Source organism: Astatotilapia calliptera, chromosome 14, assembly GCF_964374335.1.
Source record: "Astatotilapia calliptera chromosome 14, fAstCal68.1, whole genome shotgun sequence".
In the NCBI taxonomy this organism is placed as follows: domain Eukaryota; kingdom Metazoa; phylum Chordata; class Actinopteri; order Cichliformes; family Cichlidae; genus Astatotilapia; species Astatotilapia calliptera.
In genome coordinates, this window is record NC_137435.1 from 8,208,646 (window position 1) to 8,225,148 (window position 16,503).

The 16,503-nt window shown below is 39.6% G+C and overlaps 2 protein-coding genes across 4 annotated transcripts in view; one reads left to right on the forward strand and one right to left on the reverse strand.

Annotated features, from left to right (window-relative positions):
• On the forward strand, window positions 1-4,182 carry stoml3a (stomatin (EPB72)-like 3a). The gene is made up of 6 exons (XM_080289071.1): window positions 1-2,229; window positions 2,382-2,454; window positions 2,582-2,664; window positions 2,780-2,983; window positions 3,266-3,400; window positions 3,500-4,182. The coding sequence occupies exons 1-6, from the start codon at window positions 2,218-2,220 to the stop codon at window positions 3,692-3,694; spliced, it is 702 nt and encodes a 233-aa protein (XP_080145197.1). The 5' UTR covers window positions 1-2,217; the 3' UTR covers window positions 3,695-4,182.
• Window positions 3,892-16,503, reverse strand: part of mtus2b (microtubule associated tumor suppressor candidate 2b) — a 27,260-nt gene continuing 14,648 nt past the window's right edge. For 2 of the 3 annotated variants that reach the window (XM_026192150.2, XM_026192148.2), the window contains exons 7-15: window positions 16,189-16,385; window positions 10,555-10,621; window positions 9,883-10,097; window positions 9,490-9,595; window positions 9,330-9,403; window positions 9,149-9,247; window positions 8,915-9,034; window positions 8,528-8,628; window positions 3,892-7,245 (exon numbers count right to left, since the gene is read on the reverse strand). In XM_026192150.2, coding sequence (XP_026047935.2) covers window positions 7,038-7,245; window positions 8,528-8,628; window positions 8,915-9,034; window positions 9,149-9,247; window positions 9,330-9,403; window positions 9,490-9,595; window positions 9,883-10,097; window positions 10,555-10,621; window positions 16,189-16,385 — 1,187 coding nt within the window. In that variant the 3' untranslated portion in view covers window positions 3,892-7,037. The remainder of the gene's footprint in view (window positions 7,246-8,527; window positions 8,629-8,914; window positions 9,035-9,148; window positions 9,248-9,329; window positions 9,404-9,489; window positions 9,596-9,882; window positions 10,098-10,554; window positions 10,622-16,188; window positions 16,386-16,503) is intronic. The other variant, XM_026192149.2, reaches the window with a different exon arrangement.

Sequence of the window (16,503 nt, forward strand, 5' to 3'; positions counted from 1 at the left end):
CGCACCCACAGAGAGAACAGACACGTAAACAAGTGCAGTACTGTTCTAGCTTGCTCGATCACAGACAACCAATGATTTCTACAACATCCAGCACAGCAGAGATGGTCACACAGGATAAACTGCAGAAAAATGATGGCATTATTGAAGGTAAATACTTTTTATAACCCATTCTGAATGTTTATTTTTAGAATAAGGGATATAAAATAAGGGCTGATTTTTCTTCCAAGAAACCTTATGTTAAAGAGTCCAGAATTGTAGGAGTTGCATAGGACAGCTGTGCTGTGTAAAAGTCTTGTGCCTCACTTCATTTCTTTCTAATTTGCTAGGGAAATGTGTACAGTAAAAGATATAAAAATGTGTGAAAGTGGGAGTATAGTATATACTGTAAGGCAAAAGTACTTTTCTCTACATCTAAGGGATTTATTTCTATTTAACATTGGGAGCAATTCGGGGTTCAGTATTGTGCCGGGGGAGCCATCCCTGGAGCAGCTAGGATTGCTCCACCAACGTTCTGATTAACAGATGTCCCCGCTCTACATCCTGAGCAACATCCACCCCTAAATATATTATTCTTCAGCATTCCTTAAGTAGTCCTCAGGAATCCTGGCTTCGTAAAGGACATTCAAAGCCCTTCTTTGGATGCTGGCTGTCTTTTGTTCCATTCCCACACTGCTTCAGTGATATTGAGGTCCAGGCTTTGGGGAGGCCAATACATCACCAGTAGGGTTGAATTGTGCATTTTTCTATTTAAGCCAAACATACTGTAAACACGTTTAGTGCATTTACACTGTGCTTAGATCAAAATCTGATAGTACTTTTCACATGCATTCATCAGTTTTGACAAGATCTCCAACACCACTAGATGAAATGCAGACCCAAACTATTGCAAAGTCTCCACCATGTTTAACAGATGGCTGTAGACACTGAATTCAAATCACAATTTTCCAATTTGGATTCATTTCTCCATATGATCTGTTGCCACTGATTTTCCACTTCTTCTTTTGTACTTGTTCACTTTTAAGGACACACTACGCAGAAATATGCCAAGTGTTTGGTTTAAGTTGTGTTTCATGTGTAGGTACAACACTGGTCCATCCCTTGAGTTAGGGTCCTTTTTATGCTTGAATAATTCATACATTAGCATTATGTAGCATGACAAAAAAGAAAAAAAAAATGAGGACTGGACAGAAAATGAGAGGAAAAGCAGCCAATGTCCAAAGAAAACCTTAGACATGCCTTCACATGCCTGGTGAAATGTTTCTCAGGACAAAATATAAAGAAATGATGGGTGGCTCAAGACTTTTGTAAGTAAATTTGATAAGAATACCGGCTCTTCAGTGCACAGCATAGATATTTAAATATTTTATTTTTTGCCTATAATTTGTACTGGGCTATTTTTATAGTAATATTTTAACACATTAATCATAGCTCCAAAAACTGTGAAAAGGAGGAAAGCAGTGAATTAATAATTACCATATATTTACCCAAATATCCTTAACCTACATAATCATTTGGCATATTAATTTAATATACATCTTAATCACATTCTATTTTAACATCACTTATTGCATTTCAATAACATGGCCTTTCATTAGAAAAGCATTAGTCGTCACCATTTATCATAATTGGCTGGCGTATTTTTAATATTAGAAGTAAATAAATTAAATTATCCGTAGTTATGTATTAGCTTTGTGTCTTGTTTAAAAGATTCACCTGAAAGTCTTCCTGAAAAGACTTTTTTTTCTCTCCCACCCTGTATATGACACAGAGAATGACATCTCAGTGTTTTAATGATGATATTTGAATAGCTCAGTGAGTTTGCACAACACTTTGTGACTTATGTGGATTTTAAGCTACGTGCCTTCCCTTAGAAATTATTTACATCATTAGTGAAATAGGAGCAGTGTAGATCCATTACATCTCTCGGCACTAATGTTCTATGTCACCTTTAATAAAAGGTGGCGTCCCAGTGGAGCATATTACTGGATAATTATGTCATCAAAGTAACACCAAGAACTTATGGTTTGAATTTAAATGTGAAATGAAGCTATGAAAAAAAAAAAGCAAGATATTGTACATACCCTGCACTTTAAAAACTTGTAAAGTGCTTCTGCTCTTTTTGCAGATAAAAACTCAGGGAAATTGGGATGCTGTGGTTGGCTGTTGGTTTTCATATCCATCATCTTTGTAATAGTAACCTTTCCACTCACAATATTTATGTGTGTCAAGGTACAGTATATTCTCATTGCGGAGCACTGCTTATTAGGATTTAATCACTATTTCTTCACATAGATGTGTATACATACCATGAAAAAAATACTCCATTTATATTTCTGTATTTCTTATTTACTGTTGTGCGATTGGTTGTCTCCAACATTCAGATAGTGAAGGAGTATGAGCGAGCTGTCATCTTTAGACTCGGCCGGATCACAGACAGAAAAGCTAAAGGGCCAGGTTTGTGGTTAAATATACAACAAACACTTTGGTTAAGCCATCCCAGAAACCAAAAGGAAAAATAAAACGGTTGGCTTTGGAAGTTGACTCCACATTATCATCTGAACTGCCTTTTATCTTTTTCCAGGACTTTTCCTAATATTACCCTGCACCGATAACTTTGTGAAAGTAGATCTGAGAACTGTGTCCTTTGATATCCCTCCTCAAGAGGTATATTCTTGCTTTGTTTTATTATGAAAGCACTCTGTCTCTGTTATCTCATGCATCACAAGCCATTTGTAGTTTCTGTCAGTAAATAAACTGCAATTTTTGTAAACATTTGCAGATCCTAACGAAAGACTCTGTGACAGTGTCTGTGGATGGTGTGGTTTACTTCCGCGTATACTGCCCCATTTCAGCGGTGGCTAATGTGACCAATGCGCACTCATCTACTCGACTGCTTGCTCAAACCACTCTGAGGAATGTCCTTGGTACCAAAAACCTTGCAGAACTTCTATCTGACAGAGAGGGCATTTCACTCAGTATGCAAGTGAGGATAAAGTGCTGTTACACCTATTACAAAAATTTTCATTTACATTTATATATAAGCATACCCTTTAAAAAAGGTAAGAAAAGCCTTATTACAGATACTTTTAGAGCTCCTTCATTCCCACCCGCCATTCAAAGAACACTTTTTTTTTTGGCCACAAGGAGAATGCTAGAACAAGTAGAAGCCACTGGTTTTCTCACTGTAGAGTATAAAGTATTTGATTTGTTGTTTATTAAACTATAACTGTGACTAGAGTGTTTGATATTGGATGTTACCCTGCAGGAAGCCCTGGATGAAGCCACTCATCCATGGGGTATCAAAGTGGAGCGTGTAGAGATCAAAGATGTGAAGTTGCCTCATCAGCTGCAGCGAGCCATGGCAGCAGAGGCTGAAGCCAGCCGGGAGGCCAGGGCCAAGGTAATGAGAGGAATGGAAGACTGAATTCAATTTCCTTTTCATGTATTCAGGCCCAGAAATGAAACATCAGAAGATACTGATCGTCTGCCTATATTTCAGATCATTGCTGCAGAGGGGGAGATGAATGCTTCCAGGGCTCTGAAAGAAGCCTCTCTGGTAATGGCTGACTCACCCTCAGCTCTCCAGCTAAGATACCTTCAGACTCTCAACACCATCGCAGCAGAGAAGAACTCCACCATCATCTTCCCTCTGCCAATAGATATAATACAACATTTCATGCATTGGAAGGCATGAATCTCATGTCAACCAAGTTGCATATAATTCAAATCAAGTCAGATTGTCGCAGATTTGTTTTGTTTTTTTGCAATATTACCATGTTTACATTTGGAAAGCTCCAGTGAGAGCTTTTTTTAAATGCAGGCCTAATGTGGTGTTTGCTGCAATCTGCTCTGCATTATTACTTATTAACCTTAAAAAGAGGCTCTCCCTTCTTGTGTATACTTGCTGTGATTTAATACTTAAATACAAAGTGCAACATATACAGTATAGACAATACTTCTCATCATTCACCACAATATGTTAACCAGCTAAGCTACAGTTACAGTTTTGAGGGATGACAATAAATAAATGTGCAGGAAGTGTAAGGTCAAAACAATGCACGTAAACCTTATAAAGGCATGCTTTCAGACAACCGTATCCAGCGCATGAGTTTCTGAAATACTGAATAGGAACAAAAATCATGTAAACAACAGAAGCAAGGCGATGCAGCAACCTTTTCTGACGTTGGACATAAACTGTAAACAAAACCTCTTATTCTAGTGTCGGACAAACATTCGGTAAATGAGTACAAGGTCATGTCCACAGGACACAGGCATTCAGTGCAATCAGAGTACCTGATGGAGAGAGCCATCATTTCCACTTCCTTTCAAAACACCCACCAGCGATGAAGCTAAACATAATCAACTTGTATTAACAATAAATTTAACTCACCTAGAACCAAATCCCTATTTCAGCAGATTTCCATACTTTATGTCTGAGGGAATGGATAAAAGAAAGCCTGCTTTATTACAATGTATTAATGTCATAAAATCCCATTTCACTTAATTATTATGCGTTTCCTGACTGTGTTAGGCTCTTTAAAATAGTTTTTTACAGAACGCTTACATCCAAATAAAATTTCTAGAAATGTTATCTGGCAAAACAGACATTTGAGACAGGTGGTTATATGTAAACATGAAAAAAAATACAATACAAAAAAAGGCAGTTGCTTCCTTTTGATGACTCTTAATTCTCCTCAAGACCTGAGATTATTCTCTACAATGAGAAATGAGGTAACATTGCAATCAGACTCTCGTGCTTATTTTGATGGAAATGTAATCAGTTTGGGGTTTTTTGTCAATTGCGGTTAATTCTTTCTCTATAAAGATTTCTGTGGTGAAAACACACACAAACAATCAAAATAATAATAAACATCAACAGAGAAAACAGCAATAGTTTCAGCTAGCTGCCAGAGCCCTGACAGTATAATCTTAAAATGCAACAAAACAGATAAATGTTTTGCAACGTCTGCACCATTTATGGCTGATTCGGCAGCAATTAAGTCCAACCATATGACAGCTACAGTACTTAATGAACTGCTGTATTCAATGATTTCCTCTTTGGTGGTTTCTATGTAGTCTGCATGTTCACTTTGTAGGACATGTTTATAAACTGCTCAACAACAAAAAAAAGTGAACACTTGATCATCACAGCATAACACAAACTGAGCTAGACGTCAGGAATTAGACTGTCCAGTAAGGAAGCAAAACCAGCAGCACTGGAGAAGCATCAAGAAGATCCACCAAACACTGAATGATGCTGCATGTGGTGACCATACACTGCTGTCTTCTCTTATCCTTTCTTATTTTTCTGCAGTTTTGCTCTTTGCTTGTGTCACTGTCACTACTGGTAGCATGAGACTGTACCTGCACAAGTAGCCCAGCTCCTCCAGGATGGCACCAGAAGATGGGAAAAGAGGGGTCATATTAAGAGAGAACAGGGGCTAAAGCACGGGCATCAACCTAGCTGCAAAACCAGTATCTGCTCCTCAGTGCAAGGAAGAACAGGTGGAGCCAGAACCCCTCAAAATGACCTCCGGCAGTTTACTCATGTACATGTTTTTGAACATACTGTCACAAGACAGTCTCGATATGTCTTTTTGCAGGACCTGTGCAATTCTGCCTCCCCAGACCATCACTGACCTACTGTCAACCCAGTCATGCTGGATGATGTTACAGGCAGCAACGTTACCAATGGCATACTGGAGGTCATTTTCTAGGGCTTTGCTAGTAATCTGCACAAAGGCACAAAGGAGCAGATCTACGGCCTGTCCAGGTCTGCTCATACAACAGCCCATCACCCCTGGGGTCTTCTCCACACTCTTGGAGTAAAAAAATCATTCTGAAAGGATCAGGAATAAGCAAAGATGTATGTGAACACGTGTTAAACCTTTCTTGTTGTTTCATTTGCACAAAGGCAGATTAAATTGATTAGTAATAATTTTTTTGCTTCCTAACCGGACAGACTACTATTCCTGAAGTTTAACTGACTTTGCTTCATACTGCGATGATCAAGTGTTAACCTTTTGAGCAGTCAATTATATTAATTCATCTGAAGGGTGTGAAGGGCATCAACTCACCTAGTGTGAAATGTATAACGCAATGTTTTACCTTTAATGAATCCTGTTCAAGTTAATAAGAAATTCCTTTTAAATCGCGATGCTCCACTGCCCTTCCGTGCCACTTCATCACACTGTAGGCAATCCTAAAATATAGTTAATTATAACTGGAAGACAGATCATGCTTTAAAGAGAGCAATACATGTACAGATTTTACAAAGTATGGTCAGGAAAACTGTTGACTGTGTTGGCAGTTCAGAAGATACAAGTTGGGTTGTTGTTGTAGCCACACATTTCAGGTCAATGCTAATATGCAAGTTAAAGTAGCATGGATGATTGAGGTTAAACGGCTTGATATTCACTCATAAACTCCTACAATATTTCAGGATGAAAAGGATAATAAGCCCCAGAGAAGAATCTGAACATTGAGAGTAATACTGTAGGTAGTTTTGTGATTTTACTCACAAAAAGAATTTTCCTTGTCCTGGTGGATGCTGCTGGTGGGAGAGAATGGATGGCAAAAGGCGCTTTTTGTGTTTGTTGTTGCACTTTTGATTATCATTATGTCTTGTACATCCATCATCCTGAGCGCTGGATGAGAAGATGGAGATGTAGGCGAAAACATGGAAATGAGGCACCGTGATTTTCATTCTGCTCTCCAATCAATCTACAATCTGTGGGAGTTTTTCAGTGCATCTGCTGTGTGTTGCGTTCGTGTGGAGTAGGAAAATCTGAGGGCAGAGAATTCCTTCTTTTAGTAACAGGTGTGATTAACAGTACAATTGGTTAGGTCAGTGGGGTTCAAACTTTAAATCACATAGGCAAGTGGATTTTCCCAACAAACAGACCTATTTGTGTTTATATAGTGTAACATCCATCCCTCTTCTGATTGAGAGAAACATTCACCCAAGAGGTTTAAAACAAATGAGGCCTTCTGATTCCAGCTAAAAGCTTTTGGTGACGAGAACTTCCAGAAGAGCATCACTGGTGATACGAGTGTGGACGGGCAGGAGAGCCTGGTCCAGAGGGTGGCCGATGGATAGGGGAGGAGCTGGGGGACATGCGAGGACTCAGCTCTCCGGTCTGTAGGCGCCACAGCAGCTCCTCATTGGTGCGACTAAGGCGCTTCTTCTCATTGCTCTCCTTCTCCACGTTCACTTGCAGATTAGCATTCTCTTCAGAGAGTTGCCTAAAGTGACAAGGAAAAGGTCACGTTGTGTGGTCACTTTTTTTTTTCTTACTGATTTTTGCACGTTAACTGTTAAAGTTCATCACAACACAAGGAGAAAAAGACTGAACAAGTATGGCTTGTTTGGAACAACTGTCAGGAGAAAACCTTTTCTCTAAAAAAAATGTATGGCAGCACAGTTCAACTTTGCAAAAATCCATCTGAACAAACTTTTCAAAAGTACTTCTGGAACAATGTCCTCTGGTCATAATGCACAGCACCATGTTTGATGAAAACCAAACACAGGATAACAGCATAGCATCAATGCCTCCTATCAAGTGTCAAAGACGGTGGTGGAGCGACGATATCTGCTTATTTTTCTAACCACATGACCCAGGCACCTTGCTATCATTGAGTTGACCGTGAGCTCCTCTTATACCATCTGTCTGACAGCCAAACAAGCTTTATCAAAATTGAGTCACGCAACAGGACAATGATCCCAAGCACAGCAGCAAATCTGCAACAGAATGGCTGAAAAAGAAAAGAGTCAAGGTGTTCCAGTGTTGGGCCACTGCTTGATTCAGTGTTAACACAGAATCCAGTCAAGGAATGGCCCATCTAAATCACATCATTTAGGTGAATTATCCCTTTTCTGTTGCATCAGTTTACTGAGCTTCACCAGCATTCGTTTATGCTCTCTTAAGATAGGATCACCCAGTGTTAACACTGTGTGCTGTGATTATCTAAATGATGCAAGAGACTGATAATATTATGCACAAAACAATTATTCCAAGTTACCAGTGGTGGTTCTATAAAGTATTGAATTTCTGCATTCAGAATTATGGGTTTCATTATTGTAAATGTTTCTAAACATTAATTATGTGTAGAGTTTGCATGTTTCCTCCGTGTTCGCGTGGGTTCTCTCTGGGTGCTTCCTCCTACAGTCAGAAGACATGCAGTTAGTGGGGATAGGTTAATTGGAAACTAAATTGCCCATAGGTGTGAATGCTTGTCTGTGTCTATGTGTTAGCCCTGCGACAGACTGACGACCTGTCCAAGGTGTACCCTGCCTCTCGCCCTAACACCGCTGGGATAGGCTACAGTCCCCCTGCGACCTTGAAAAGGATAAGCGGATGAGAATGGATGGATGGATGGATTAACTGACCTCTATAAACAAAAATATTCTGTATAACATAGATGACGTATCCAGAAAACTGCAACACTTCTAAGACAAGAAAGCACCAAGCACAGTTACATCTCGTGGTTGGAACTTTAATCAGCACATGTATGGATTTTCTCTGACCTGGACACAGCGAGATTCTTGTCTATTTGTTCCTTCAGGTCCTCATTCTGCTGTTGTAACACTTGTAGTTTCTCCTCCAGGAACACATTCTTTGCAGCCTGCTCAAAAAACACAGGTAACACAGTACACCACACTAAAATACTTGTGGAACAAGTGAAACAGTGGTGCAGACTAAATGATTTGGGTTTACAAAGGAAACATTAGCGCTAATGAAAGTAGATGGGAGGTAAATGGGAAGGCTGCAGTAACGATACACTTGACAACTAATGAAATCATTCATAAATCTCAGCAAGCTGCCATGAATCATACCAACTTAAAATAAGTTTTAATGCACTGGATATTTTGCAACATACTCCAGATGTTCTCTGGTAAAAACTTGAAACCTACTATTTTCTCCAGTTCTGAAATCTTCAGCTCCTGCTGATGGATTTGTTGATTTTTCATCTCCAGAACTTCTTTGAGGCTCTTCAGGTCCTCCTCAATGTGTTTATAGGGAGCCAAAGCATCCTTTTAAAAAGCATTAAAAAACACCACTAAGCTGTAAAACCAATCAACAAGTTTTATGCTGTTAATGTTGCTACTGTCACATCAGCAGTAAGCAGTGTATCGTGAAGCTCTTACCACGATCTGCTCATCTGTGCTTTTGCGGAGAGCTTCTTCAAATCGTTTTGCTCGATCTCTGAGACTACGGTTCTGAAATGTCAGTGTGTCCACCTGATCCTGATGACCATGGATATTAAACTGTTAGTGACTTAAACTATTAACTAGGTCATATTATGAATTTTTAAGGAGAACTGTTAACCTGCAGTGACAGTCTGATCTTTTCAAACTCTTCTTCCAAAGACTTCCTCTGTTGTTCATGGGCCATCTTCAAATCTGACACGAGAAACACACACCGTCATGTTTCTTGACCTGCAGTGATTCAGCGCAGGGTGGCAACAGGTTTTAAATGGGGTGCTTACTCTTCACAGTCCTGGCATGCTCCTCTTGCAGAGTGGCCAGTGTATCATTGTGAGCCGTCTCCATCTCCATCAAGGACGCCTCATGGTTCTGACTCATCTCCTCAAGCTGCAGGCAACAATTACAAAAATAACTCATCAGTGCTACCCGCTGTTCACATACATGCGTATATATGAACACCATGCAACACACTATTTTCTCCCATTTTTGTTTCTCTTTAATAAATGTTTCTGTTAATATTTTATAAATTTTAAAAAATTCATAGATAAAAATAACCGCTGCGATTTACTTTTGTCTTTTAGATAAACTCGTGTTTTTAGTTAAATTGCACTCTCACTTCTCATATGAGATTTAGATAAACATGGCAGTTCATATCCAGGCTGCCTAGCACAGACCTGCTCCTGCTGTTTGAAGTGTAGCTCTTCCAGCTCAGCTCGCTGCAGGGCCTGCAGACTATTCGTCTCATCCACGTGCTGTGCTTTCAGCCGCTCCTCCAGCGCTCCCAGCTCCTTCTGCTGTTGAGCCCGCAATCCCTGCAGCTCAGACTCAAAACGACGCTCCAGTTCCTCCTTCTCCTGCTGCAACTGCTCCCAGTGTGCAACACTGACAGCTGGAATAGAGACAGAATAGAAGAGACACAGACAAAAGAAAAAAACATCCTAAAAAGACAGGCAAGTCATTTCGACTCCACACAGTCTTGGTTTTTCTTTATTTTTTTCACTCTTCTGGTGTTATATGTAACAAGGGTAGTTTTAAAAGTAAGAAGGGTAAATCTATAAAATTCTTAATATATTTTTAATTGTATTACAAGTCTGTTCTAAAGTGTGACTTGAACTGTGTCAACATAGGAGTTTTTTTGTTGTTGTTGTTGTTTTTTTACTTTATTGACCAGACACACACCTTAACGTTCAGTCTAAGACTAAATCTAGACTGCTGTCTGCAAAGTGAATTCCCATGGGCCATGTGGTCAAACACTCGGTAATACATCATGGGTTGCAAGCGATGAGTGACTCACTGCCTTCTCTCCTCCCTGTGGTGCCATAACTGTAACGCCGTATTCCACTTACCCACTTCATCACGGATTCTGGCAAGCTCCAGGGACAGTTCCCTCTCCTTCACAATGGCACTCTCACTCTGAAAAGACACACAGCGACATACATCTCTAGACAGTGCAAATGGATTTAGGTGTTTCTTGTCAGTGCAGCAGCAAAAATCAAGCATGTAATTCTAATAATGCAAGATCTTTGTCATAGATGCTAATGGTGGCTGTAAGAGAGCATGACAAACAATGCTAACAGGTCGGTTTTTAAACCGGCTCCCACCAATTTCACTACAGTTTGTTATGCTGTGAAGCTCGGGTGAATCAAATGTGGATGTGTTAAAAATTTGCCCTTTTGGAAGATTTGTTTTTCTTTCAGCAAATGATGCAAGATAATTTACTCAACCGTTTCATGTAGATATTGCACTCAAGAACACAGAGTAACAGGACGCGTCAGTGCAGTGCTACTGGATATTAGGACTTCACCGATGTGATGTGTCGTGTGGAACAGCATTTAGGGATCTTAGATAATGACGTGCATATTTTTGCTACGTCTCAGAGTTGTAAAATAAATAAATAAATACAAATAAATAAAAAACAGTATGCATTTTACATTGTAACAAATCCATAACCAACTACTTCTATTTACTATCATTGGCTTAAAATATGCCACGACACATCAGACTAAAGACGAGAAATTTCACTGTCTAAAGTGGGGTGTCTGTTGCTCATACGTGGGTAGAGCAAAGACATAAGGAACTGTGATAACATTTTCTAAAATATATCTTCAATCATAAAAAAAAATATGGTTATTATTTTCTATATACATAGAACCAGAATGTCAGTATATTACATATTGAAAACAGTTCTCCTGAAACTAGCTTCTTTTATCAGGAAGGAGAAACTTCAGCCAGTGACAGGAGACTTTAGAACCTTATACTTTGTTTTGCTCAACAGCGTTTTGTACTTTGTTAAGCACAGTTTCTTGTATAGTGTTATGGTTTAAAATAAACACATTTCGTTATATAAAGATATACTTTTGTTGTTGTTTTTTTCAGAAATAAAATCAGAAAGTAATAACTATGTAACAAAGTAACAACTTTCCGTTTAAAGAAGAGTCTTAGTTTATATCAGGTCCCACTGAAGACAAAGTTAGAGAAGTAAGGCTGAGATGCTTTGGACATGTGCAGAAGAGGGATGGTGGCTATACTGGACAAAAGATGTTGACAATGGAGCTGCCAGGTAGCAGGAAAAGAGAAAGACCACAGAGAAGATTCATGGATGTAGTCAAGGAGGACACACAGAGGGTTGGTGTGACTGAAGACGATGCTAGGGATAGGATTAGAGGCAGATGATCCCTTAAAGGGAGCAGCCAAAAAAAAAAAAGAAAAATCTTATACTGTTCACCAATAGCTTGGAGAAATTAAAAATGCATCCCAAAAAAGAGCTTTGGTCTTAGGGGGATAAAGAACAAAAAAATGAAGTTAATGTATGAATTGATATGCAATGGTACAACAGCTCGTATGAAGGAAAAGTTAACATTAGGCTGATTTATTTATTTATTTTTACCAGGCCTTTCTTTCTCACATTTCTGCTTCTAATTAAGCTTTAACCTCCTAGGACCTGGCGTCCACATATGTGGACATCACATTTTGGGTTATTTAGACCAAAATACTCAATTTTGCTCTACAAGGGCCTAAAATCCACTTACGAGGACATTATACAGCTACTATTCTATAAAAAATTTAAAAGAATATCCTCATTTGTGGCTCTCATTTTTCTTACAAACAAAAATCAGGTAAAAAAAAATAAATCTGGTAATTCTTTGTTTTTACATTCATCGGGCCCCAATATGCCCAAATATCAAAGAGAAATTAAAAACGCATGCTGTGGAAGAGTTCGGGTCTTAGGAGGTTAACGCTAAATAATTAAGCAAGTTATACCATACAGCACTTGCACAGGCTATGTGTGATACATGTGTTTTCTCTCCAGAATGTGAAATGACTGCAGAAGACTTTAAAAAAAGGAGGTGGGGGGGGGGGGGGGGGGGGGGACACAGGAGATACAACGAAAAGGAGAGAGGCAGGTGAAAAATGTATGAAACAGTAAACAGTATGCCACAGCAGTCATGATGTCACCCTCTAAGAGGTTTTACTGGGAACATGAAGTCATCAAGAAGTCTCTGCAGTGACCTCAGGAGGGTCAGCAGCTTTTTCATTTCATACGCTTTAGCTCCACCTCTGCTCCTACCCATCGATCCACGGTCCTGCCCACAAGACATCCAATTCAAATCTCTGGGGAGTTATGTGACATGCATTCTAATTTCCCCATATGATCTTCATATAATCCATCTTTAGGATGCCCATCACGATGGTTTTCTTTATCAGTTACACTGTTTTGCTATTTTTACAAACTCCTTTATTAATCATCAAATATAGAAAGTGACCATCATAATGAATCAAAACCCCTCAAAAAGTTCAGATATGAACAATATCCTGTTTCCACTCATATCGAAGAGGAAAAAAAGAACCAAGTTCTCAAATTAGAGAAGCCTAAACAAATTGTCTATAGTTTTGTTTATTATTAATGTCTGTATTAATTAATTTTTTCAGTCTGTATTACTTTAATCTAATAAATCAACTTATTATTACAATAATTTCACTAGAGTACAAAATATTACTAAGTTAGTTGATCTAATTAGTGGTACCACAAACAGCTTTCAGTGTGCAGCTGTTTTTTTATTTAGACTTTGTCCCAAGCAGAAGAGTGCATAGTTAACACACAGGAAACTATAATATATATGTATGTATATATAATATATAATAACATATAATAAACCCAGTTAACCAGTAGGGATATAAAAAGGATGCAATGAAAACACCAAAAAAAGAAAAATCAGCATACAGCACAGTAGCAATGGCATTTTATATTGTATGTCCCTGCAAACTGTTATAAAATGAAAGAAGCATGCTCAGTGTGAAAGACAAGCCTGCTTTGACTCAGCATAATCATACACAGCTTTACATTGTCTATCAGGCTCTGTCTCTAGCAAACAAGTGAACATAATCGTCATATAAATAGACCCCCCCAAACACTAAACACTTGCGAACAGCCACATATACATAGAGGAATCCTCGGTGCTCAAACAAGCTCGCTGCCTGCAGAAGACTGACTGACTTTACCGTTTGGTCGAGACAGAACAGACGGAAGAAATGGAGCCTACAGCAGCAGTGGCCCATACTAGGCTAGCAGATAGCAGCAGCATCCCTTAGCCGGCTCGGGAGGCAGCAGTGACAGATGCGAGTTCCAGAAAGAAACAGTAAGGGAGACAGAGGGGGAGGGAAAGAGAGGGGAGGAGAGATGGAAAGACCAAAGCCTCACCTCGTTTCCTGGTTCGTGACCATCATTTATCCCTGCTGGAACAAAGACTGCCGGCCCCAGCCCAGCTCTGCCTGCCTTCCTCTTAAACCCCCACCAACACGCCCCGTATCACATTCACACGGATGGAAGGGAACAACACACACACACACACACACACACACACACACACACACACACACACACACACACACACAGTCTTTTGCATGTATGAGAAAAAAATTTAGCAAAAGAAGATGGGGAGGGAGATGATCAGTGAGTAGAGAATGATAAGCTCTGATGCTCAGCTGGAAGATCATATCTACAGACACTGATGTGCATAACAGAACAAACACACTTCATTAGAAACCAAAACACTGCTTTGAATAAAAACTGTCCTGCAAAAATATCTATATGAACAAATACCTCATTAAAACAAAAACACTTCAAATCAGCTAGCTTAACCCAATATTAACCATCTAGTGACCTCTTCAATGCACTCATTACAACATAATTAAACCACATCAGCACATGTTGTCACGCATCCTAAAACAGAGTATGCACCCATGTGTGTAGATAGCTTGGAAATGCTTGGAAAGATCCACTGTTAAAATTTAGAGGGGATTCTGTCTTGCAATCAGTCTGACCAAAAGCAGAGGCAGGCCATACAGGCAGCTCTAATCTCATTAATCTTTGGTTGTAGAGCACCACCAGCGGGTGGGGCTGACAAATATATTAAATGCAAACAGAGGACTAGGAAAGGTTAAACCAAGTGCTGAATAGAGACTGAAAGAACAGAAAACACTCTGTCAGTCTCATCTGAGCAGCATACAGGAAAAGCAAGAGTGATTAAAAAGAATATTAAATATCAAATGTGTTTCGATTCCACCGAGTCACCCATCCAGCAGCAGCACCAGAAGAACAGACACAACAAGATACACCACACCCCCCTATCAAATGCATGTCAATATACTTGCATGTATACAAACTCACAACACATCCCAAAAGCATTCTCTTTCTTTATACTAGAAAAAAGCACCTTTGGAAATCCTCAGCATTTCACTACCAACTATCAAAAGAGGCTGCCTTTAGAGTCATTCAAAAGATGTCACAAGAGGGTTAAAGCAAGCGGCTCCCTTTGTGAACAAAGCAATCCTGACAACAAAAGACAGAAGCTACAGGTTTGTGCAAATGACTCCAACACAGTGTGTAATCGCATTCTGGAGCTCACTGCAACATTTGCATTGCAGTTTTTGACTGTAACCCTACAAAACACTGCCATTCAGTAACACAATGAATCTACAAACATATTGCAAAGGATGCAACTTTAATGAGGAACTTGTTCTGTGTCGCATTAAAGCAAACTTGCAGGGTGATTTTAAAAGAATAGTTTGAATGCTGCTACATATCAAGATATGTTACCGTTACAGACTCATGCAGCAACAAGCAAGCTCTCTTTTCATAACTCTCAACTAAAACTCCAACATTTTTATGCAAGAAAACATCAAATCCCTCAAATACATCAAATACTGGTTTAGCTTCAATTATTAATGCAGTAATTTTAATTTGCAAAGACAAAAAATATCTGCCTGTGTATTTTAGGTTGAGACCAAATGTTATTAGGATGGCGTAATATTTAATATTAAGGATATTGTTATACAGTGTAAAACTGCTAAATTTTATACAGACATTTGGACACATGTAGTTGGACATGGGTGATTTGTTGACAAATATTTTTATTTATGCTGCCTTTTGATAATGATGACGTTGTATATTTTCTCTTTTACCCCAGGAGGAGGTTTAACGAGAATGAAATAAAGTCACAGCATTACAATGGTAAATGGTAATGGTAAATGGCCTGTATTTATATAGCGCTTTACTAGTCCCTAAGGACCCCAAAGCGCTTTACATATCCAGTCATCCACCCATTCACTCACACATTCACACACTGGTGATGGCAAGCTACATTGTAGCCACAGCCACCCTGGGGCGTACTGACAGAGGCGAGGCTGCCGGACACTGGCGCCACCGGGCCCTCTGACCACCACCAGTAGGCAACGGGTGAAGTGTCTTGCCCAAGGACACAACGACCGAGACTGTCCAAGCCGGGGCTCGAACCGGCAACCTTCCGATTACAAGGCGAACTCCCAACTCTTGAACCACTATCGCCCACAATCACATGTGTCATACACACGTAGTCCTATTTTAGGATTAAGAGTGAAAGAATTGGAACACTGCACTCTTACTCGGCTTTCAAAGTCTGCGGTCGACCTTGCCGGGATTGCAGAACTCTGCTAAATCTTACCTTGTGACAGAAGTGCTGGGTAGTGATGCTGAAAACATCCAGGCACAGCGAGGCTTTCTTTAGCTGAGCCTGCAGAGTCTGTAGCTGCAGGGCCTGCCGCTCACATCGCTCCCGCAGCTGCTGGATCTGAGCGCGATCCACCTCCTGTGCCTTTTCGGTCTGAATGGCTCCATGAACTGCTGTTGTCCGACCACGAACTGCAGATACGCAAAACAGGCAGAAGAATATAGTATGTTGATGTACTTTTCCTCAGACTTATTATAGAAATAGAAATATATAGACAAACAAAACAAACAAGTCAATTTATGTGGATGC